Raw genomic sequence first — 25,788 nt, 5'->3', positions numbered from 1 at the left:
TAGACCTGGCTGTGACCTGAAGGAATTATTCAAACACCCTGTGTAAAAATTTACAAAAAAAAAACCTACCTAAAACCCAAAAAAAAAAACCAAAAAAAACAACCCCAAAACAAAACTCAACCCTCAAACAATTATTATATTCTGAAGAAAAGCAAAGCAGAGCTAAAAGTCTCCAGATAAGGATATATTCATATAAATCAAAATACAGGCATCAACAGTGGCAGATACAACATGATTAAGTCAGTTAACACATAAATTCTGATCTGGAATATTCTTTGGTAAAAGACAGACACTACAGTGATGGACCAGGGGCCTAGGCTTGCTTCATTTGCATATCTGCATACCTAGTTTGGAACAGCACAGAAGAGAGAAGAACAACAGTCTAAAATAGAAACATAAACCTGTTGGGTTGTTTGTTTTTTTATGTTTGTTTTTCTATGTTTTTTCATCTGAACATTCAGGAAGCATTAAAAAATTACTAAACTAAACTACAGGGTCTCCTGAATCCTGGCGCAGTTCTGCCGGAACACGCTGGCAGCAAAGAACCGTGTTTGTACTGACACTCTAGATTTGAGCTACACCAACTACCACCACAGAAAAGAAGTCAGAGAACTTCTGTGACAGTGTCTCCAAAAACTTGAACAAACTGCCCCCCACAAACTTTTTTCCTACTCTGAATGCATGAGAAATGCAGATGTTGCTCCGCTGCTGCAGGAATTCTGCTATCTCCATCTGAATGAGGAAGTGGGCCTGTAACAGTCTTACAAGTTGGAGGTGTCACTGGATTAAAGGCAGAACACTATCAGAAGCTGCCTGTTCCCACGAGGGTGACAACAGTCTTAACTTTTCTAGAAAGTGCTTAAGCAAGTGTGGTATGTATGTCAAGCACATAACTGCAGTCCCAGGGCTGGGTGCCATGGATAAACAACACAGAGTTCTCCAAGAGCAGGAAGTGACAGAACATCACTACTGCACAGAATTCCAGAAAAGGACATTTACTGGCTTTAATGGTCATTCCCATCCCAATATTAAAAGCATAGCTGAGATGGGGTTGGGTAGGAAGTACTGATGTGTGCTTTCTCATTAGAGGTCACTTTATGTCAGTAGAGCAGCTAGAATAGATCTTCACCTGTCTCAAGATGCCCATGGGCTTGAGAGGGTGCATTAGAGGATTTCTTGTCATCTGGGGGTGGCAGAGAGTGGCTGCTAGGCAATGGAGCAATGGCATTTGAAGGTGGGCCCTTGGCAGTGCTGGAAGCAGCAAAATATACCTGAGCAGTGGCTGATGGCTGCAGAGATTTTGTACAGTGACTGCAGGCCAGAAGTAGAACAGCTGCCACAAAGTTCAGTCTTCTGGCCTGTGTGAAATAAACTGGGAATTTCTGAGTAGCTCAAGAGGGATAAGCTAAAAGCACTGTAAACCATCCCTTCTCAGTGAGAGATTCTCTACTGCATTAGAAAACACCCCAAACAATCCATCCTGAACACTGCTCTTGCCATACATCTTTGCATTCCATGTCCATGTGCTCTCCAAAGCATCTTCAAATATCCAATCACTTTGGAGGAAAATATTCAAATATTTATTAAAATACTATTAAGCACTTACAGAATGGCTTCATCTTTCTGAAGGCCATACAAATACTCATGAAAGCCTCACAACATCCCTGTGAGGTAGGTTTGTCTTGTGTAATTATGTGGTAGTTTTTCAAAAATTAGAGATGATGCTGTTTAAATAGTCAATGCTTACTTGAAGACAGTGATTTTGATTTCCATATTCAGGCACAAAATATGTTGGGTGCTACCATGATTCCAGTGTATTTGGAAGACAGAATAGCATAGAAAAGTAATGGAAATAAGCAGGAGTAACTGAAAACCAGCAGTGAATGGGTTAAAGTGCAGTTCTAACCTGAAAACTTACAGTATAGAAAACAGCATCAGGGGCTTCTAAGGCTGTAGGATCTCAGTGGCCCCTGGTGAGATCCTGCCCAACTGAAAAGTGTCTGTTTCAACGGTCAGCTTTGCAAATGAATGTGTGACAAACCAAGGAGTCCTCCTGGCTGATGGGACTCAACACCATTGACTCTCTGCTCAGCAGTTCTCACAAAGGGAGGTAACAAAGGATCTTGCGGCTTCTGGCTTCAGGATTATTGCAAATCATATCACCATCTGAAAAGATACAGCACAAAGACCAAAAAGTCGTCTGGGCTGTAGGCTAGGCTAATGCAGAGACATGGAAGTCACAAGTCCCATTGTACCATGAATCTCAGAGCAGAAGTTGGATGAAGCACAGGGAAGTGCAGAATTTGATTCTATCTGGAGTGAAAGATACTTCTGTGTTCAGTGGGTTCCAGCCTGCTCCCACAGCATGCAAGATCAGGACAATTTTCTTTCAAAGGACATGGCAGAAACATCTTCACACCCTCTACCTCAGCATTGGTCTGTTAAAGTTACAGTGAATTACATTTACTTTCATTTCACTGTTGCAGTTGTGCAGGAAAAAAAGCTTCCTTATGGAGCAGTGACATCAAAGGTTTCTTCATGCCCTCTGAAAAGTACATGCTGCAAGTAGCAGAAGGGAATAAAATTGCTGTATCAATTTTTTTAAAGAGCCTCCAGGAACTACATCGACATCGCGGATATATTTCATGCAAGTACTGCAACGTGTTTTCCATGGGCACATCTCTTCATGCACAGGGAACTTGCTCTGTACCACAGAGACTCTGCAGCAAAAAACATCAAAGCTTATTGCAAATGTTGTCTAGCAGGCTCACTTCCTTGAAGAATTCCCAGCTAGTGAGGATGTCTTGGCAGAGGCCATGCTTGTGTGACTCTTTTGGGAGCCTGGTGGCTGGGAAGGTTGTTTCTTCTTGAGCACTGGAGTTTTGTTCTTGCTTTTAAATACCTTATTGGGGTCCAGCTTGTTCACAAAGGAATCAGCTTCTTCAGACAGGAGGGCTGTGTTGATGGTTATGGGTTTATACATGTTAAACCATTGCTGAAAGGCAGGATGGTGGGGAAGGAACAGGTTAAATTCAAACTGCAGTTAGACAATTCCACCTTGCTCCCCATCTTCCCCAAGACTTGAGCTTAATCCTATGCCACTTATCAGTTTGCAGTTTACAGGACTTGGAAAAGTGCTTGTGATAAGGATACACAAGGCATGGCTACAGCCCCAGTCCTGGAACTGCATTCCAGACAGGGAAGAGGAGAACCAGACACAATCCTAACACCACCTTTCCTGCAGTGACTCCTGTCAAGAGCGAATCCTGATTTACACCACAGGAGGAAAAGCAAAAGGAGGGGATGAAACGAAGTGACATTTATTTAGATTCAGATAAACAGAAAGGATTAAGAAAACATTTGGAATTTAAATGTGCTTATAAACTGAAAACCAACTAGTTGAATTTCTCAAAATGTAACCTTCTTCCCTCTCTTCACACATAAAATAATGAATTTTTTAAACTTCTTACACAAAGAATTTTGTGTTTGTTTGTCTTATTGTTTCTATTTCTGATTTTCTATTTTTCCATTAACAAAATCAGGAAATAAAACGATAGTAGTTAAGGTATTTCAAATCACAGTGAAACCATCAGCAAAGGGTTGAGCAGGACATACAGAAGTTCAATATGAAAATACAGATAATCATCTATTAATATACTGCTTAGTTTAAAACAGCTTTAATATATCCCCTTGAAAACTTTTAAAAATGATAATGGTTAACAAACTAGGAAGATTTTAACCAACAGGGGCTGCAAATGATTAGGGAATATATGAATGATTCCTCTTAAGGTTTGCAAATATACTGAACATAATAAACTATTTATAGCAGGAAAGTTACAGAAAGGCAGAGCACAGTGCCATGTACACAACTTTGACTGATAAAGTCCAATGCAGTGTAACAGGGAAGACATAAGGGACTGAGAAGAACCAAATTCTACAGCCACTGTTTGATGGGAAGTCAGGAGTGATTTTAGTAATTCTGGTGTGCACAAAGGACCAGGGAATCTCATGCTGGTAAGAACAGCTCTTGTGTCTGGGTGAAGTGCAGGACACTCAAGTCCCAACAGGACTTGCCAAGGTGCACTGACACTGTGCTGACTTATGAGCTGTGTTCAGTAGGATCATCAGTTCCATTCCCTCAGTTCCATTCCGTCAGTTCCTACAGGATGGAGGCAGGGATAGGGCTGAAGGCCCAGTCAAAAACAGAAGAACAGCAGAAGCCTCTAATAGCAGGATTTTGGCATGGCAGAATAGTAATTTTAATAACAATAATAAGCAACTGGAATGCTCACAAGACTTTATGTAGAGGTTTTTTTAATACCTCTAGGACTTTAAATTGCCCTTTTTAGGGCATAATTTTTATGAAGCCCCAACTGCTGAGAGAAAAGCAGGGCTAACACAATATTAGTAAATTCAAATTACTGTGAAACAAATGACTACTAGCATGTTACATGGAAAAAACTTGTGGTCCCTTCTGTGGCTCACCTGGGAGGCCCCCCTGAGCAGACAGACAGCTTGCCAAAAGGTAGGAAGATGTTTTTCCAGTCTATACTTATGCAAAATACTGACAGGCTGGACTCTGTTGTCCTACCTTGGCCTGGGGGCTGACCCCATAGCTGGTGAAGGCATACTGCCACTGTGGGAGACCCAGGTGGGTGATGAGCAGGCGGTAGTAGGCTGTGAAGGTTTTGGTGAGGAAATGCCAATACAGAGCTCTGTCCAGGAACCAGATCTCTGTGTCTGGGGAGACCACTAGAATAAAACAAGCATAAATTACAATGTTGCTTTGCAGTATTAAGATAACCCCTGGCCATTGTAAGGTGGGAGACACAACACACTCATCAGATGGCTGTTTTATGTACCTCCAGGCTTGTTCCAGCCCAGGTGCAGAATCCAGAACTTGTCTTTGTTAAACTTCATATGGTTGGTGATTGCACATCTCTCTAATTTGTTGAAGTCACTTTGCAGGGCCTTCGAGAGAGACATCAACTCCTCCCACTTCAGTATAATGGACAAACTTAGTAACCCTTCCAGTCCTGTGTCCAAGCTGTTCATGAAGACACTGAAGAGCACTGGGCCCAAGATGGAGCCCTGCAGAACTCCACTAGTGACCAGCTGTCAGCCTGATGTAATGATTATTTACTATTTAGTCCTATTTACTATAAACTTTTGTGTCCTACTCATCATCCAGTGTTCACCCACTGCATGGGGTATTGACTGGCTGTATGCTGGACAATGAATACAATGCTGTTCCTTCACAACCTGGGAGTGACATGCTAGATGGAACATTCTTGGACATCAGCAACTTTGTAGTATATGTTCAAAGTACAATTATGGCAAACATTTATCCGCCCCACAAAGTAAAAAGCAACTAACTCAATTGTCAGTGATCTGGATTACTGAATAGTCCAGAGTCTGGATGTCATGGTAGTATGTGCTGCCAACAAAAACACAATTTGCAAAATCTTTCCACAGTGATCAAGTATTTCTCTGGTGGTGACATCCTTTGTAGCATAAAAAGAAGTTTTTTTCTTGGGAGATTGAGATGCTGAACACTGTCATTTAAACAGACATTGTTGACATTGACACCTGTAACCAAAGCTCCCTTCCCTTGCCCAGGTTATCCACTGCATGTGCTGAAATCACTAACATGGGGAGGCAAGAGGCCAAGAACTTCCTGCCATGGTAGTTGTAGTCATAAAAAATGAAAGGGACAAGATAATAACCCAAGATTTTTCTTAAGAATCTGTATATTGCAATTGCACAACCCTACACAGTAAACACACATACATGACCTGTGCACTGTGTCAGATGACAACTATTTTACAAGTGCCTTGGGTGTTTCACTACTCTCTCACTGATAACAGTTATCTCTGTCAAAAAGAACAGCTCAGCTCCCATTTCTCACCCTCCCCATTAACCCTTCCTGCCACATTTTGGCCTAGTTAGCACCTGGAGACCCAGCATCTGTGCACAAGGGGGAAGACTCAGTCTAATTCTATCTCATCTTTTTTTGCCACCTACTTTTTGTTTCTAAGCAGAGTTATACCCTTTCTCATCAAAATGTAAAGGCTTTGTTCCAAGACATGCGAGTAACCAGATTAGTGGAGCTCTGTATTATTTCAACTCAACTGTCTGTAGGTCACATGTGAATACTTCCCTGCTTCTATGCACACAGAAATTGTAAGTTATAACTCTGACTCCAACACTAAAAGGAGTGATCATGTTAGATCTAGTTAAGATTTAGCTCCTGACTTCAGTGGAGACGGGACATACCAGTAAAAGTTTCACTTAAAAATTGCAAAGAAGATCAGAAATACAAGATAACTCTCCATGTGCGGCCTCCAGATACAATCCACAAGAAGAGATAGCTAACTTTTCTTTTTTCAGTCTTACCTGGCTCAGCATGCTTATAAACAAGACAGACTTTCCCATTCCCATTGCACGGGTCTAATTCAAAGATAAGACTACGAGAATCAAAGTGTGGCTTCTCTGGTTTGTCTCCATTACCTGAAACCAAGGGAAAAAAATTATGAAACATGTTTGGAAAACTGAATGTGACTCAGTTGCAAAGAGTCTGTTTTATACATTAATAAATCAGATGATGAAGAACTGAATCAACCTATTACATTTATACTTCTTGGAAATTATTAAGTTCCCTAAGTTTAAAATAAAATCAAGCAAAGGAAACCCAAAAGAGTGAGAAAAATTTTCATCTCCGTTAGGAAAACAAACCACAGAGTCAAAATCAAATTGAGACATTAATTTTGAAGAATTAAGAATTTTAGGAAAGTTAAGATGATTGTTAAATTAGAGGTTGCTGAGTTAGCGGAAGTAGATAAATAAGCTTTGTTCATAGTTAACAGTAGCCGGATCTTAGATAAGATATCCAGGATCTAGTAACTCATTGCTTGTCAACTTTATGTTTGGGTAGCTGTGCTTATCATGAAAAACAGAATGTGATAAACAGATTTCAAGGACACAAAAACAGTTGCAGACTTCCCATACTTGAGGAATCCATTGAACACAGGAAAGCTACAAGGATTCATTTGTCACGTATGCATTGAAAAGGTAAAAAGGTCAGAACGAGGAAGACTTATTTTACTTCCTCATTTTGGAGACACCTCCCCAAAATGGACCCCTGACTCATTTCAGGGAAGAAAACAACGCATGCTTAATAGCCTTTTTGCCAATTAGCATACTAAGCGGAGCAGAGGAAGTGACAGGGATATGAATATGCATTCATATTTTGTGTATTCAAGACTTCTGTAAATAAAAGGGCTTTGTAAGACCTGTGATTTTTGCGGAGCGCATTAGGGAGTTATCCCATGTGCTGCCCGGCTGATGCAATAAACATACCCTTTCTAACTTTAAAATGTTAGAGAGTTTTTGTCCATCTCAGTTGGATATTGACATTAGATTGATATTCATATTTTAGTAAATCAAGATGGCTGAAAATAGATAAGCTGACTTCTATTTCCTCCCTGGCATTAAGCGAGTCAAGGTTTACAGATGTCACCCCTGAGGTTTGTCTAATCTTTTCTTTAAGTTCTCCAGTGTTAGAGAAGGCACAGGCACAATCTCTAGGTATTCAACCCAAATCCATCACTTAACTCTTAGAAGTTTTCCTCATGGATCCCGAATCTTCCCTGCTACAATTGAAACCCATTATTTCTGTTGTATATATGATTCCTTTTTCTGTCCTGATTAATTTTTATCTAAGGAGGACAGGGAGAACAATTTATTCTTTTTCTCTTGTGACAAGACTTCAATGAAATTGCAGAGATATATATTTATCCATACATTCCAGTGTGACATCAGCATCCTTCTCAACAACCACATCTGACTCTTCCTCAAGACCCTCAACCATCACTGAGCATTTCTAGAAGATCAGGACTGCAGCCAAACTGGAATGTAAAAACTACTTTCAGCCACACTTCGAAGCTAGAAGAACTTATAGAGATGCAGAGACAAGATTGAAAACAAATAGCATTCTTTTATGAAATTGGTGTGACACCTGGCTGTATTCTTATCCTCTTGATTTTTCCAGCTGGACGTGAGAGCTCTGACAAAATGAATGGGCTTTCTTTTTCTTTTTTATTCTCTCCAAATAGCAGCATTCTCAGCATTTTTAGGCAGGGTAGCTTCATAGTTATATGTACATACCAATTCCAGCTGTCTTTTCACTACCAAAACAAAACCTGTTATCTTTTGTTCTTTTAGCACCTTAAGCACACAAAAATTTTGGAAGCTGAATCACTGGGGCAAGGCTCAGGTGAAAGTTTAAACAGGGAAAAGGCAGAACGGGCTGCTAAAAGAGGATGCAGATAACACTAATCTGCACTACATTTGCAGCATACAGATCTACCTTACAGCCAAGGCTGTAGGGAACTAAGAAGAGACATAATAGATCCAGCCCAGGAGACAGAGAGTCACAGAATCACAGAATGGTTTGGGTTGGAAATGGACCTTGAAGATCATCTTGCTCCAACTGCCCTGACATGGACAGGGACACCGTTCTCTAGAGCAGGTTGCTAGACCAAGCAATCCCCATCTACCTGGAGTGATCTTTTCTATTGCTGTATTGTAGAATGGAAGGGACATTTAAGATCATCTTGTTCCAATTTCCCTGCCATGTGGGATAGCTGAGGTGCTAAGAGAATTGGGTTTGTTCAGTCTGGAAAAGAGAAGGCTTCAGGGTGACCTAATTGTGGCCTTCTAGTACCTGTAAGGGAGGCTACAAGAAAGATGGAGGGACTTTTCACAAGGATATGAAGTGACAGGATAAGGGGAGTGGGTTCACACTGACAGAAGGCAGATTTACATTAGATATTAGGAAAAAATTATTTACTGTGAGGGTGATGTGGCAATGGCACAGGCTGCCTGGAGAAATTGTGGATACTCCCAACCCTGGAAGTATTTAAGGCTATGCTGGATGGAGCTCTGAGCAACCTGGTGGACAGTGGTTTGGTCCACATATTTTGTGCTGTATTCTAACATAATTAGAACAAAAGGGATGAGACAGAGCAGGTTTTCTAGCTTGTTAACAGTGCCTTACCTTCCTCATCTGTGTCATCTTCCAGGTCAGTGAGAGTCGGAGCACTAGGTAGAGTGTACATAGAGGAACCCCCAAGCCGACACAGTTTCGAGACACTGTTAATCACCATGGAGCCCAGGGGCTTCGGGGTATCTGCAACAAAACCAATCATTAATCACATCCAGTGTCAGGAAAGCATTGGGAGGCATTTATTTTCCTCCAGACACCAACCTCTGTGGGGTGAAGAATGGTTATACCCAGCAGATCTGGACATTTAACTTAGGTAAGACTCTACAAGAGCAGAAATGAGGCTTTTTCAAACACAGACTCCCACTTACATGTGATGCAACACCATCTCAGAGCTATAAAGGTAATGGAATTACACTGCTGGCAAGGACTGTGCTGCAGCTGTTAGCTCAGTCCTGTGAAAAATTAAAAATCCTGGCTACAGGATTTCAGCTACAGCCTCTTCCTCAAAGCACTTTTCCCTGCTACTGCCCTTCCTATCTGAAACCACCCCATACATTCACAGCTTACTGGGCAGCTTGTCCTCTTTCACTCCATGTACCTGTTCAGGGTACATCCTCTTGGTTCCCACTTCCACAGAGGATTTTATCAGTGCATCAACATGTGGGTGCTCCTGAAAGAATCCTACTGGACTTGTCCTCCTGAGGACTCAGACTGTTACCAGACATCAAGGCAGCAAGCACTCTTTTCAGCCACGTGCCAGTGTGATGGGTCTCAGAAGACACTGCTGGATGTTTGCTCAAACAAGACAGCTGTACCAGCAGCCTTGGTCTCCGTGCACTTGTGAGCCCTGAAAACAAGACTCCTCAGAGGTCATAAATCCCACTTGAAACATGATGGGAGTCACGCAGGTGCTAAAGCACTGATGTAAACTGTCTCTGAAATTTCACTTCCTGAGGAAGACCCTGCATTTGACACCCATCTCCAGAAGTGATCAGTGTCCTCAGCCCAAATGGAGAACCCTGTGTGAAGGCAATGAGAGCCAGGATAACAGCCACAGAGTGAAAAACTACTTGATTTTTCCTGAACAAGGATAGAAAATGAAGCTTGGACTTTAGCTGGTGGAAAGCAGAATCAGGCTCCAACATGTACATACACATTTCAATGAGAAAGAAATATTATCAGAGGGTGACTCTTCCTACTGATTTATGATTAGATAAATAGCTACAGCTGTTTCTCTCTGCATGAACTACAGAGGGAGTTGGTTAGGTATGAGGTTTAAATGACACACCTAAATCTGAGTGTCAACAGATGGCCAGTGTATTACAGAATAAAATTTATGTCATGAATAATTAAGTTTCTTGACAGAAAGAAAGAGTGTTTGCACCTCTTCTGTGGGATACCAGAATATGCAAGCAATAGATTTTGCCCTGAGAGATGTGTATTGATTGGGCAGAAAGTAAGTTTGCAATTAAAGAGGTTCTGCAAAGGAAAGACTGGCTGCAATTAATTGAGGTTGTCAGTGGAGGGGAACACAGGGACTCACCATCAGTCTTCACACTCCAGGTCATCTGGAAGCCATCAGTCATCAGATAGAAATTCTTTAAATCCTCAGGTAATATACAGGAGTTTTTCTGCAAATTACAATCAAAGTGTAATGGGGAAATGCAGAACATGTCTCAAATTCTAAGAACAACTGAAAATGGATACAGAAATATTTGCCACCAAGTTTCTTGCTTAACTCCAAGGTGACTCAAATCAGTTCAAATATCTCATTCTAAAGCCTTGAGAAAAAAACTCTGTATTTCTTGGGACTCTACTAGTCGTAACAAAGGTAGCTTGGGAAAATTTCACAATAAGCAGTTAGTCATCACAAAATTATTACAGCATTGTTCCCAAACTAAGACATCATATTACCATTTGAGATTAGCAGCCACTCCAAACTCACATAAATCACAACAATCAGCTTTTTCATATATACGGCTTAAAAGAGGAGGGTTTTAAGTGCAATCAGACTAAACTTACCTGTTCCACTGAATCATGTATATTATTAGCACAATGACTCTCTTCTTCTGAGGGATTTCAGCTCCAAGTAGGTGTAAGAAGTATAGACTCAAATGTGCCACATACTCAAGTAGATTTGATGTTTCACTTAACAAAAAACTATGTGTACAAGTACATGCAAAGCCAGACTCACAAATCTGCTGGTCTGGCTTCATCCCTCCAAACTTCAGTGCATGGCTGGGGCTCCTAAGCCTGCTTCCTTTTGAGCCACCAGTGAAAGAAGCAACCCCAGTGAGCTCGAGTTTCTAGGAACCAGAAAACTTCTCCTATACTTATTTTGGTTGTGGAAGGAGTCTTTCTTAACTTAGACTCTTCAGTTAAGCTGCAAATAGAAGGATGGAAGGATAAAGGCTTAATCCTCAAAACAAAAAGAAGCTCAAAGAACTATAAGCATTTGTAGACCCTGCTCCTGGGGACAGGACTGGCTGCAGACCAGTGACCCTCTGCTCTTGCTGAAGTGTCAAGTACATAATATTAAACAAAATGGAAACCCGCCAGTTTTAATAACACAAGCAGCAAGCATGACTAAAGGAGTTATTACCTGTTGGTCTATTTGTAACAGTTTTAGAGAAAAAAAACAGATTGATGCCAGTGAGTTCAAATTTAAAATAGTCACATTCAGGACTCCAAAAGAATCCGACCTCAAAACTCAGGAGTGTGTCCCATGATGGAGCTTCCACAATATGCGCATGTTGACTTGTCCAAGAGTTGCACCACTCTCCTTGTGGAAAAGTTTCATTAAATAAAGACAGAATATTCTAGTAACCAGTACCTAAGGAAAAGGAAGATGTACATGCAGTTCAAATATCCCTGCTTCACTTGGGGCATGAATTTTTTAACATCTCAAGAGATGAGATGTTAATCTCATCCAATCTATCCAGCAATAACAACCTGCCAATTGTGAATCCAGCTGCAATGCTGGCCTCTAGTCATCAGCTGCTGGCTGAGCAAGGCAAGGTGCTGGTCTCATCCAGTTCACATGCCCTCCCTACCCTAGGACCAGAACAGCCTTTCTGCCTGTTAAAGCCTTATTCACAGACACTTTATTTGGGTTGTTACAGTCTCTGTTGCCTAAACTGGGGTGTACACACTATGTAGGAGCCCCTAATCCACCCACAACCTTGTGCTTGTTAATTTACTTTTAAAGCACATCCATTAATGTTGATTGACTGCTGCTGAGAGTCTCAGACACAATGGCTTTGCAGCTTGCAATGGGGCAGGTCACCTTACTTGCTTCATCAAGCAGCCTGGTCACTAGCTCAGAGCTCTCTTAATTCAGATAGAGAAAATCTTCAGGATCCACACATCTTAAAGCAGATAACCTGACACTGCAGAGGCCATTTTGAGAAGAATTTACCATCCTATGACAAGAGTCTGCTGATGGCTGAGGACCTGGTGGTAAGTTTAAGGTGATTAGTAAACCACTTGAACATATCTGAAGTTCTTCAAATGCCTTTAACAAACACACCTTCTTCTGTGGTTCTCCTCAGTCCTAAATATTTATAATTTCATGCTGTGCTTTCATCACTTCCAGTTTCAAGCTGTACCTGTAAGCACAGTGACTATGGCTAAACCTATGAAGAAAGAAAGTATGACAGACCTGCTATAAAGTCTAAGCAGAATAGAAAAGTTTACATAATACTTTGACTACATTTCAAATCCCCTAATTTCAATTAATTCACTGCAGCAGTAAAAACACATATGTGAATGGGTCTCCTGGCTTCAGTGGGTTTTCTTCTTCAAGCAGGAGAACCAGATCCACTAGGATGATAAAATCTAAGGTTTTAAAACTTCCACTGTAGTATCCAGATAAATCTTGCTACAACTCAGGCACAGCCCAATTTAGCAAATATAGCTAAGACAAGAGGAAAAATCACACCTGAATAGGTTTTATGCTCTGAATCCTTCTGTTGTAAAATATCAACATGTGCATGTTTCTCTAGATGGCCACTCTCTGAATTTATTTCAGGATTCTCTCAACCGTGCTGATGCAAAATATATGGGTAAAAAAATGCAGTACCAGAGCAGGTCTGGGTCTATAGGAAAAGGCCTGTAAATAGAAAACTTCATTACCACCCATTTCTCCATCTGATGGAAAGGATTGATTGAGCTGTCATATTATGCTTAGTCACATGACCATATGACATCAGAACAGTAATCTTCTGACAGCACTCAGAGAAACAAGACACTATATATTAAAAACAGCTTATCAAACTCTGTGTTCTTCTTGCTCAACTGGTAGATCTCAGGGTTGTGTTCTCCAGCCCCATAAAATACACTGCTTCTAAATAACATGTCAGACTTGGCTTAACCACAGCCCGGGCAAACAGCTGTTTTCATTCCAGTTATCTGGTTATACTCATCAGCTCATAAAACAAAATATCCCAAGTGCTTAATATGGTGTATGAGGTCTATTCCTTTTCTTTGTTCTCTGTAATATCTCAAAATAGTCACACAAGAAAGCACAGTCTATTGAGTACAGAGAAAAATATAAGAATCTGATTTTTGCAGCCAGGACCTGATTAGACATGGATCCAAAGCTAAGAACCCTGATATATGGCAATCCACTTGAAACACTGTTGAAACAATGCCTCTCAAGCAAATATACTAAAGAAACAGAAAGCAATCAAAACATATAGCTCTAGAGAGACTTCTCTAAAAACATGAATGAGTTTTACCCAGCTTCTGGGGAGAGAAGGAAAGTATTCATGTCACTTCTCAGGGCTTCCAAGAATTAGACCATATCAGTAGCCACCCTTCTCTCTCCTTAATGTCCTACAGTTTTATAGCTGGTTTGTCCGAGCTGTCAGTGAATGTTGATGCTAATTTATGTAACATACTGAAATGTTCTTCTTGTACCTTTAATAAATCTGACCTGGGGGGCTTCTGGGAGATCACCTTGATTTTCTGGGGCTAGAATAGACTCGATTCCCTGCTGCAGAGAACAGGATTTCAAAGTTCTCTTGAGGATATTGTTGTGCAGCCAGTTTTTCAATACGTTACAAAGCTTAACAAGAGGGGGAGCACTGTGTAAGAAACACTATTTACCTCCCAGAAGTCCTCCAGCCTGTTCCCCATCATGCAACTTGAAGAAACATAGCTTTCCACATGCACTGGCTCTGCTGGATCCCCTTCCCCATCTCTCCCACATCACAGCCACAAGGCAAGCTCAAGGTAGGTATATCCTGCGCTCATGGGGATCAGAGATGGGAGGCTTGGCTAATATTAAGGGAGGACAAGGATGCCAAGAAGGACTGTTGAAGGTGAGCACCCTGTGTGCATACTTGGACTCAAAAAGAGACATGCTTCAGAAGCAAGGAGGATGACATTCCAGGTGTGTGCTGGAAACACTACATAGTAGAGAGGGAGAAACTTAGGAGGTTCCTGGTTTGTGTGCAAGGGCTCAAGTGAGGAACCAGGAAACTACAGGCCTGTCAGCCTGACCTCGGTGCTGGGGAAGCTCATGTGCCATCACATGGCACCTCCAGGAGATCCAGGGGATAATGCCAGGCAGCATGGGTTTGTCAAAGGCATAACTGCCCGACCCGATCCCCTTCTGTAACACCATGACCCTCTTAGCTGACAAGGGAAAGTCCAGAAATGTTGACTTCCTGGACTTTAGAAAAGTCTTTAACACTGTATCCCATAGAATTCTCCTGGAGACACCAGGTGCTTGTGGCTTAGATGCTCTGTTCTCTGAGTTAAAGCCTGGCTGCTGGCCTGGCCCAGAGAGTGCTGGTGGATGGAATTACTTACAGCAGGCAGCTGGTCCCTAGTGGTGTCCCCCAGGGCTCTGTACTGGGGCTCTGTACTGTACTGTTTTTTATCTTTATTGATGATCCAAGTGAGGGAATCAAGAGCTCCTTTAGTCAGTTTGAGGACAACACTAAGCTGGGTGTGAGTGCTGATCTGCTGGAGGGCAGGAAGGCTCTGCAGAGGGATCTGCACAGGCTGGATCCACGGGCCAGGGCCAATTGTGTGAGGTTCAACAAGGCCAAGTGCTGGGTCCTGCCCTTGGGACACAGCAACCCCCTGCAGCTCCAGGCTGGGACAGCGTGGCTGGAGAGCTGCTGAATGGGAAAGGACCTGGAGGTGCTGGTTTTCAGTGGCTGGACACGAGCTGGAGTGTGCCCAGGTGGCCAAGAAGGCCAATGGCACCGGGCTTGTGTCAGCAATGGTGTGGCCAGCAGGAGCAGGACAGTGGCCATCCCCCTGTGCTGGGGGCACTGGTGAGGCCACAGCTGGAATCTTGTGTTCAGCTTTGTTTCCTCACAGCAAGAAGGACACTGAGGTGCTGGAGTGTGTCCAGAGAAGGAAACGGAGCTGGGGAAGGGTCTGAAGCACAAGTGTGGGAGGAGGGGCTGAGGCAGCTGGGGGTGTTCAGACTGGAGAAGAGGAGGTTGAGGGAGACCTTCTCACTTTCTAACACATGAAAGGTACTGAGAGTCCCTGAAAGCCAGGTGTAGGTCAGGCTTTTCTCCCAAGTAGCAAGTGAGAAGGACAACAAAAAATGGTCTCAGGTACCTCTGTGTCCCTCTAACAAAAATGCAATTTCTTATTTTTTTAAAACCAAAACAGTGATGTGACTGACTCATTTTTCTTCTAGCTGACACAAAAAAGAAAATGTGATTCAGACACTGCACCAGAGTGCCTCCTAGCAGTATTTTAGTGTAACACCTATTTCTAAAAATTGCATAAGGAGGGAGTAGGGCCATTGCCAGCCTAATTTTAGGAGTGGGAAAGGTTTCTTAGGATGATATATTTATTAGCACTGGTTTTCTGGTGACCAGGTAACTCTGTCTCTACTCCCTCTTGTACTTCTTGTCTCTCTTTCTTGGGGAAAAGGTAACATCTTAGTAGGTTTAAATATGAGGAAATAATGAAAAATCAGTCTTTTAAAATATAATGAACTGCTTACAATTTTAGGGGAAGCAATGCTTTACCCATGTAAATACACTTGGCAATCATACACCTTAAACATTTTTGTGTGCGTGCTGATTTCCAATAAATTCTTCAGGAGCAATTTCAAGCTTGATTTCCTGACATGTAACACTTAGCAGCTCTTTCTGCATTGGGAAAAATCTCTTCTTCTCTCTTACAGCCTTACTGCACTAACTCCTGTCATGAAGCTCAGCTTCCCCTGCAAAGCTTCAAGGCAGCTAAGAGACATTCAACAAGCTAAAGATTTTAAAGATTATTTTAATCTCAGCAAGGTGAGATTTTAAACCACAGCAGTATCCAGTTACATAGTAGTACAAACATGGCACAGCACAATTTAGAAAACATGGCTGATGGAAACAAAAAATGCATATACCCAGCATGAATAAAATGTTAATAATTTTTAAAAGGTTGATTTTCTTTTAAGAGCTCCTGAACACCTGGATTTTTTTTTCTCAGTAAAATAATCTTTCCTTGCAAAACTGAAACAGGACTGGAAAAATTGATTCCATTAAACAATAATCTAAATAATAAAGCTTTTATTTGGTGAGTCTCAATAGAGAGAGAACTTGTTGTGGGAAAAATAATGTAGTTTTGGGAACAGTTTCATCAGTTTTTCCTACATCCCAGAAAAATAGTTGCAAATAGTTTGCAAATAGTTTCATAACAAAGGATGTAAAGTTAAAAATATACTCTGACAAAATCTTGTTAAAAATCTCAGCCATGGAGAAATGATTATGTGCATAAGTATTGCCACCTAGTGGCCATAAATCTGATTAAAAAACCAGCACGTATTCAAATTCAAGAAAGGTAAGCTTCAGGAAAAATCAGGTACAAGTTCATCCTGGAACAGCTTTATGAATTGTTGAGTGCATTGTACTTAATCATCACGGCAGGACGTTTTGTCCTGCAACTGTGTAGACTGGGTTAGATTTACCTTCATCTACAGAGCTCAAGGGGAAAAAAAAGGAAAAAAAATCCAGTTACCTTTCTATTTGAGAAGAGAGCTTTAATTTGTCAATGCAATGAGAACCAAAACCAAAGAAATAGACAGCCAGTCCATCACTATTAGAAGTCCAACTCAACTGTACTCATTTACTTCCACAATTGAGTTAGTTGATTGCTGACTGTTGGGGGGAGGGTGGGAACTGAAATTTTTTTTCGGCTTCTCTTGAATGAAGTGCTTCAGGTACAGCATTTGTTTGGCTTTATAAGAATAGCTCAGTTTTGAAATAATAGCTTTGTTTGGCTTTATAAGAATAGCTCAGTTTTAGTTTAGAGGAGAAGCAGCACCCGAAAATGAGAGGAATGAGCACCATGTTGAGGAGAAGCAGTACTCTCCACTCAAGAGAAGAATGGGCAAATATCACTCTGTGTTCCCAGACCTGAGCTGTCTTACAGTCATGGTGCCTCAAACCTTCCAGCTCAGTTAACCCAATACCTGAACAACAGCTACAGGAGACCAGGGATTGGTTTATACAAACCTGAAAAACAGGACATTTCTCCCTGACCACAACTGCTGACTTCTGGACAAGCTTCAGTAAGTAACACACAGGTTTACACCACATACATTCCAAACTGGAATATATATATATATACATATATATATATATATATATATATATATATATATGAATATATGTTCTTAGTAAATGTCACTAATTGGAATAGGGCATTACCAAAAGTAGTGTAAGATTTTTCATCACTGTTTAGGAAAAGCAGTAAATGGCAAGGTGCCAAAGGGGAAGGTATTTTATGCAGTGGTAACAAGAGCAGTCTCTTGGAGCAGCTGCTTTAGGCCACAGCCAGGGTTAGAACAGAGGAAGGATGATTCACTCAACTCCATTCTCTGCCATGTCCCTTTCCAAAGGCCAGATTGCTTCTACTGTCCCATCCCTACACAAGCAACACCTACCAAGCAGTTACTCAACCGTGGCCATGGGATTTATGAAGATAGGTATATTCCAAAAATGGAGCAAAAAAGCCAAGAGTCACACAACAGTTTTCAGGAGCCCTCTGATCACACAGACTGATGCAGTAGGATCAAATAAAGCAGAGTGAAGGTAGCACGTGTCCTTCATAGTCTTCTAGAACATGCAATGGGACACGCCCTAGCCAAAAGATTAGGCTGGGTAGCCAAAGAGGTGAAAGAAAGGGATATGAGAAATTGAAGCAAATGGCTGAGACTAAAATGAGAAAAAGATAACTGGAACAAACTGGGTAGTGTTATTTGCCAGCCTGAGGCCTTTACCTTTAATGGCCATGGCTAAGAAAGCACTGCTTCGTGTTGTTTGAAAGGGAGATGGAAAATGTTTTCAGACCTGAGTCAGAAAACTGTTTGCTCCCCACTGAGTCACCACTGTAGCTGCCTACTACAGTTATGTGGTTTCTTTTTAGAGCCGTCATGCTGAATGTATCCACACTGATGATGTTTCTCTAACATATCAGGTGCATGTGACAGCCTGAAAGAGTGACACCTGATTAAGAAAAACCCAACAACACCTGTTTAGACTGCACTGTACATCAAACCTGGTAACAAGCTGTCTCATAAACACAAGGTTGCCATTGCATTTGACATTCTCCATGGGCTGCGACACATTCAAACTGACCTCACTGCAGTTTTGTCAGGAAAATACTCACTTGTTCCCAAGAGACGATTGCGTGGCGTTCAGCTGGCTCCTTTTCCACAAAAGTCACTTCAGCAACTCCTGGGGAAGTCTCTGAAAGGAAAAGAGGAGAATGTTTGCAGCTGGCATGGGTGACACCAACACTGTGAGACAGGCAATTTTGCAAATTAATGAGTGACAGCCAGGGAAAAGGCATTAATGATTGCAAGTGTTGTGCTAGTGACTGAGCAGTCACTTTCTTTTGTCTGTAACTGTACTTTGCATGTCTTGGCATGAGGATGTCTAGTGCTGCACTAAATGTTATCCTTTGATTTTTTAATACATATAAAAATGTGCATATATGCACATATCATGATATATCTAGACATACACTAATTTAGTGGGTGGCATTCCTGCCCAGGGTGGGAGGGGTTAGAACAAGACAATCATTAAGGTCCCTTCCAACTCAAACCATTCCATGATTCTACGATGTAAGCACGCACAATTTGTCTTCAAGGAGTCATCTTTTGCAGAAGTTTTATGGAAAATGAAAAAAAAAATCAGTGATGGGTTTTGAGGCAAACTCTTATGGGGAATGAATCTTTATTTGTAAGCATGCCCTATGGTTTTTGTTGGGTAGGATATCCTCACCTAGGGACAAGATGCAGTGCAGTGCTCCTGTGAACTGCTAACAACCCAATTCCACAAGGGCAGGCACACTTCATCTCTGGATTCAGTGGGTTTGGACAGACACAGAAACCTGATCCTGCTGAAGGGATCTGCATGAGCAAACATCAGTTCTCTGGAACCTCAGCTGGACACATAAAAATTTGCTACAAGCATTGAACTCATATAAATCTATAAAAATATTCTGAATATTTTATGGGAAAGAATGCTATATCAATGTAAGATACTAAGCCACATGGTACTTTCAGGTGTGTGATAGCAGATAGACTCCTTTACAATTACTATTTTATAATGTTTTATGTCATCCACAGCCAACTGAAATAATTCCCACTGAGATAATTCTCTTTGGATCAAGTCCAGAGAGACTATTAAAATGTTGTGGGAACTACAAGCCCAGCAGACAGGGCCATGGAATAGCAGTGTTAACTATGCAAGGCTTTCAAGACTGGCTCTGCTGTGAAAGTATTGGCCCCTAAAGCAGTCACACACATTACAATTGCTTTCTGGTAAAACATACACAGTGCACCAGACAGGAAAACAGGCACTAGAGAGCTTTGGTTTTTTTTTTATCTTCAATGCCAGGCTTTTAATTCTATCAATAGCATTGTCCTTGTCTGTTCTGTGGGTGGAAGAGTGGCACTCCGTTTCAGGAAACCTCCACTTCAGTTCGAAACATTGATGGTTACATCGTTAGAGAACTGAAAGATAAAGCATGGCATCTGATAAACCAACTCCATGTTAAAGACATTAAAAAAAAATCATAGTTGGTCACATAGGTAAATTTGTCTGGCCAAGGGGGAACCCAAACATACAGAAGACTCTGATGTTTCACCAAGTTTGACTTCTGGTAGGTGGGTCCAAAGCAGGGTGATCTGTCTCTTGCTCAAACAGAAGCTGTCTGAACAAGAGAGTGGAATCAATTACCTAACTGGTCTTTTCCATCTAAGCTATGCAAACCTTATGACAAGTTGAGGAGATTATAATAACAGAGTAATTGTTATTTCTGTGATCAAAGAAAACAGCAGGGATGTTTAATTCATCATGCACAATATCTTGGCTGGGATGACAGAAGATTAAATTTCATATCAGTCAAGAAGATGTCTAGGAATGAGAGAATGCAACTTCTAAAGAGGTCTGAACCAAATTCAAGATCAAAAGAAAGAGAAATTCCATCTTAAAAGCCCAAATATAATATTAAAAATATACTGTGGGTAAACTGAAGACCATGTTTAACAGATGTGCCTAGGTATGGACAGGAGCGCCATTGAACATTTGGGTAAACTCTGCAATGAGTTGCTTTTCCTTCCAGATGGAAGAAATGAAGAAGCCACTTTAGTGGTACCTAGATGCATGATAAAGCTTAACTTCTTCAGACTACACCCCATAAATTAATCTGAATAAAGATCATAGTAAACTCTGCCCTATTTTTAGGACATTTCATTTAGAAGCTCCCAAAAATGCTTTGCAGCATTAATCAGAAACAGTCAGTGTAGTGGTGTGACACAAAGCTGCAGCAGGAAATCACAGGATTTTCAGTCTTTACAGTACTGCTAATACTGCCTGTAAGTTGGCTAAACTCTCAGCGTAATTTTAAAATGTTTTAATAGTTACATTCTTATCTACTAGAAAGTGCTAACAGTGAAGTATGGTTCTGTCTTGGGCAGTCTAGAAGAGCTAACATCTTCCACTCTGACTTAATTATGAATAATAAATCTTTCAGGAATTTTCTATTACTCACAGAACTTCAGCAAAATGAATACTGGCAATGGGAAAGATCTCTACCTTTTTTCCCTTCAAGGTATAATGCCTGTGAGAAACATCTCTTCTTGTAGGGACTTCCACAGAGACTAAAGTTAAAAAAAACCCCAATCCAACAAAACAATGACTGATTGTACTTTATGTTAGGCAGAAAACATCAAGTGACTTCATGAGACTTTCCAAAAGATTTAAAGTGAGATAGTTTCTAGTAGTAATAAATACAGAGCAAGGCGTCATTCTGAATGAGACAGCCTTTGTTATTTGAAAGAAACGAGCACTGAACAGACTGGTAATGTTTCCCAATTAGCTAAGCAATTCTAATTAATTTGGTGGCACAGATGAAATGCCTTGGACTACTTCACTGGAAAAAATGTGCCAAAATCCCAGAAGGTGTGGAGAGACAGAGAAAAGAAGCGGAGTAAAACATCACTGTGATGGACATTCTTGTATTGCACAATTCAAGTTGTCAGAGACACAGAGTGAAAAAGCAGAAAACACAGACCAGGAAACACCTTTCATGTGAAAAGGATGCTGCAGGACTTTCAGAGCCATATCTGCATTGCCAAGTCGTGCTGGTGCAGACAACACACCTACCCAAAACAGTTTATATGGCAACACAACATTTGGACACAGCTCACATCTCAAAGCTCTCACACACCTGAGGGTGGTGAAAATGTGGGCAGGGCTAGTCCTATTTTTTAAAAAGAGATACTTCAAAGAAGCTTTTGCTATGATGATGACCATCAGTTTCACTCACAGAGTAGAGATAACATTATCCTGACCTCAAAACTAACAAAACAAACAAACAGGAAAAAATCCACCCATCTCCCACCTCAAGAAGTCCAATAATAACTCACTATGACAACACTGATCAGAGATTGAGGGTGAAATCCTGTCCTCACTGAAGCTCAGAGAAAGAATTTAACCCTGATCTTTTAATCTCATCTGTCTGAGCAGCTATCCAAACCCATGTGCCACTATAGATACATTGAGGTTACCAGGTGAAACTCCCTGTCCTGCAATGCTGCTCTGGGGTGAGATAATAACAGAGCTCACTTCTGGCTCTAAAATTCCCAGGAAGAAATTCCAAGACTGCAACTTTTAATCCTGTTTCACATGTTTTGGGATAGATGTATGGCTTTTCAACCTTACAAATAAAGACAGCCCTGTGCTCTGTGCTGCTGAGGTATCAAAGGTCTAATGCTGAAATCCTTTGCACACAAAAATACTTGCACAAATCCTTGTGATTCCACTGATATGAGTTAAGTTTTGTCTGAGAATGCTCTTTTGGATGCCTCGCAGTCCTGCTGAATTCAGAGGGAGCTGAGGGGATGAAAGAAGGCTCAATATCTGAGCAAAACCTGGAAATGACAAGCAGGGAATTTTGCGGAACAAATCTCAGTGTGGGAATGAGCTGCAGGGCAACTATTTATGGGGACCTGATCCCGAGCAGATTCACAAATTGGCCTTCTATCAGAACACTGCACCATGCTGAACTCCCCTTCAGTTCCCTCAGCATGGGAATCAGCTTCCTGCTGACCCCACATTAACAAAGAGGATCAAATTTAGGCATGATTTACACAGGAAGATTGTGTGGAGACCTCACAGGAACATTGCAGTATCTGGAGGGGACCTACAGGGAAGCTGGAGAGGGACTCTTCATTATGAACTGTAAGTGAGAGGACAAGGAGTAATGGATACAAATTGAAAGAGGGGAAATTTGGGTTGGGTATTAGGAAGAAAATTTTTATTTTGAAGGTGGTGAGACACTGGCCGGTTTGCCCAGAGAAGCTGGGGATGTCCATCCCTGGCAGAGTTCAAGGCCAGGCTGGATAAGCCCTTGAGCAACCTGCCCATGGCGTCAGGGTTGGGACTGGATGATCTTTGCGGTCTCTTCCCACCTTTTAACATTCAATGATTCCATGTTTTTTCATAAAACACCACCTTCTCCTTCTCTGGTGTTTATGGAACTCTTAAAGTCGGGAGATTCAGGATTCCTGCCGTTGCTTCCAGAAACAAGGATGTGTCTGTGTGTGTGCACAGGCTGCTCAGCTGCGCGATTCACAGCAGGGGCTGTGACAAACGGGTGGCTCCCCCCGCTCCCGGCCTGCCCCCGCCCCGTGGGGCTGTAGCTCAGCGCCACTCACCCAGTATCCTTGTGACGCCCAAGGTGAGCTTGTCCAGGTAGGGCTTGATGCCGGTGGGGAGTTTTTCCTCCATCCTCCGCGGGACCCTCCTGCCTCAGCCCAGCCCGACAGAGAACAATGCCCTTCTGGCCTTCCTACTGCCCCGTAGCCGCAGGGCACGCTGGGAATAATAGTTCTTCCAGGCGGTGCCCTCGTCGGCCCATGGCGGCCACCGACGCTCAGAGGACCACGATTCCCGGCATGCCTCGCACCCCTGGCGTGCCTCCGGCGCAGACAGCCAATGGGCGGCGAGAGTCGGGGGGGCGGCGGGGGTATGCGGGGAGTGGCGGCTGTTTCAAGATGGCGGCGGCGGCCGCCGGTGTGGGTGGGAGTGCTCGCCGAGGCCGGGGCTGTATCCTTGCCTGGGGTCGGTGTGAGGGGACAGTGGCGGGAGGGGCCGCCAGGGGCGTGCGGGGCGGCCTGTCGGGGGGTTTGGCGTGGAACCGATACGGCGCTTTGGGTCGGGTGGGGTTCTGTGGCCGTGGTAGTGGCTATGTGAGGGCTCCGCTGGCGAGTGTGGAGGGGGCTTGGCCTGGGGAGACGGATTGGGTGTGTGCCTGTTTGTAGAGGTACGCAGGATTTCAAAGCAAAAGTGACCTGGGAGAGAGGGGAGGGTCGTGAGTCCTCTTCAGTGTGACCCAGCTGTGAAATCCCGGGGCAAGTAAATATACAGGAAATGGGGAAATTGCGTTCAGCTTATGGGAACTTGTCAGGGAATCAATGGAGAGAATGAGGTTGAACAGCCCGGAGAAAAGGAGGCTCAGGAGTGACCCTGTCGCACTCTACTACTGCCTGACTGGAGACTGGTTGTGGCCGGGTGGCGGTCGGGCTCTTCTCCCAGGTGACAAGTGACAGGACAAGAGGACACAGTCTGAAGCTGCTCCAGGAGAGATTTTGGTTGAACATTAGAAAGCATTTGTTCACACAGAGGGTGATTGGATTGGCATTGGAATGGGCTGCCCAGGGAGGTGGTGGAGTCACTGTCCCTGGAGGTGTTTAAGGAAAGACTGGACCTGGCTCTCAGTGTCCAGTCATAGGTTGGACTCGATGATCTTGGAGGTCTTTCCCAACCTTATTGCTTCTGTGATTCTTTGAAACTGAGGCTAGAAGCTGAGCAGGGAAGAGATGTGTCTTTTGTGACTGGCACCTAAGCTTGACTACAAGCACAGCATTTTGGGTGAGCCTGTGTGGGACTTGGAGGGCTCTGTCTGTGAGGGATGAGTGTGAGGTTGGGGTGGCTTCATCTGCAGAGGACCTGCAGGCTCCTGTTTTGGGAGACTACGTGGGGCTGGACATGTAGATGGTGTGGGTGGTGGCTGTGGTGTTGGGAGCTCAGCCTGTACAAGCCTGGTTGTGGAGAGATGTGCTTGTGTGGCTCAGAGAGCCAAGAGCTGCCGTTGGTGTTTGGGCTTGTGTGGCTGGGTTGGGGGCTGAGTGACTTGAAGTCATTGGGGTAGAACTGACAGTCTGGCCTGGTGGAAATTTAGAAGCTGACAATTTAGTTCCAGTTATGAGGGGTTTGAAGCATTTCTGTTAGTCAGACTGAGAGTGGGATTTCAGCATCAAGTGGAAGAAATTGGAAAGAAGAGGATGTGTCTGTGCTCTTTTATTTTTGTTTGCACATTCCCTGGGACAATGTGCAAGTGAAACAGGACAACCATCCCATGGCCTGTTTAGGGAGCATGTCGTTATGATTTTCCGTCTGAGTAAAGTAAAAAAAGATTGCCTACCACTTTTTCTGTGGTGTGAATGGGATGAAGGTGTGTGGCACATGTCAGATTTATTGCCACTGTCACTACTCTGCTTGGTTGTGAAAGTGTTCATGCAATTACACTGACAGTCTATTTTTATCAGGGAACAGGTTGTTTCCTGTGACTAAATATGTTTTATTGAGCCCAGCAGTGGCCTCATGCATCATGATATTCCAAGGAATTAAGTTCTTTCTGACAGCCATTTCCATTCTACATGTTTTGATGAATAGGCAGTGTTGCCTCTGGTCTTGGAAAAGTTTAAATTCTTAGAAAAGTACATGGCATAATTTAGAAGTAATGGTAGTGTATGCTTTCAAAAAAAGAGGAGCGGGGTGGGGAATTAGGTAGATTGGTTTAATACCTTTGGAAAACTGAAGTTCTCTCCATCCTTGTTGAATTGGCTCAGCACAGGAAGGCAGGCTGTATAGGTGAGCTGGACCCAGGTGCTGAGTTTCTGCAGTGCCTCTCTCTGCTGTTGCACTGACCTTTAGCTGTGGTGGTTCAAGGCTTTTAATACTACACCTGCCTTACTGGCAGTCTAGCAAGGCACATGGCAGTGGGTTAGTGTTAAAAGGTTGATGCTGGTGCTGTCCCAGTCTGCTACTCTGAGGCAAGGGCATTGCTTATGAATCAGCCTCTGAGTCACTGTGATTTTCAGTCCAGCTGATTGAAGTAGCCTGCTCTAGATTTGAGTTGTTCTAATACACTGGGCTGCAAAGCTTCACCAGGAGAGTCGTCCTGGTAGCTGGGGGGAGTAATAGTGACAACTTTGACTAGTCTTTGCATCCTGCTAC

General features: G+C 42.6%; 2 protein-coding genes across 2 annotated transcripts in view; one reads left to right on the top strand and one right to left on the bottom strand.

Annotated features, from left to right (window-relative positions):
* Positions 1-163: 163 nt before the first annotated feature.
* TPGS2 (tubulin polyglutamylase complex subunit 2) lies at positions 164-23,364 on the bottom strand. The gene is made up of 7 exons (XM_068176097.1): positions 23,205-23,364; positions 18,647-18,726; positions 10,551-10,638; positions 9,059-9,190; positions 6,397-6,510; positions 4,592-4,752; positions 164-2,995 (listed from the first exon to the last, which is right to left on the bottom strand). Exons 1-7 carry the CDS (start codon positions 23,275-23,277, stop codon positions 2,768-2,770), a joined length of 876 nt encoding a protein of 291 aa, XP_068032198.1. The 5' UTR covers positions 23,278-23,364; the 3' UTR covers positions 164-2,767.
* A 111-nt stretch (positions 23,365-23,475) lies between these two features.
* The window catches only part of KIAA1328 (KIAA1328 ortholog), a 170,925-nt gene continuing 168,612 nt past the window's right edge, over positions 23,476-25,788 (top strand). Inside the window, 2 exon segments of the mRNA XM_068176102.1 lie at positions 23,476-23,515; positions 23,518-23,595. Coding sequence (XP_068032203.1) covers positions 23,485-23,515; positions 23,518-23,595 — 109 coding nt within the window. The 5' untranslated portion in view covers positions 23,476-23,484.

Source organism: Anomalospiza imberbis, chromosome Z, assembly GCF_031753505.1.
Source record: "Anomalospiza imberbis isolate Cuckoo-Finch-1a 21T00152 chromosome Z, ASM3175350v1, whole genome shotgun sequence".
In the NCBI taxonomy this organism is placed as follows: Eukaryota; Metazoa; Chordata; class Aves; order Passeriformes; family Viduidae; genus Anomalospiza; species Anomalospiza imberbis.
Note: the sequence above shows the minus strand (reverse complement) of the source record. Positions and strands in the feature narration are given on the sequence as shown.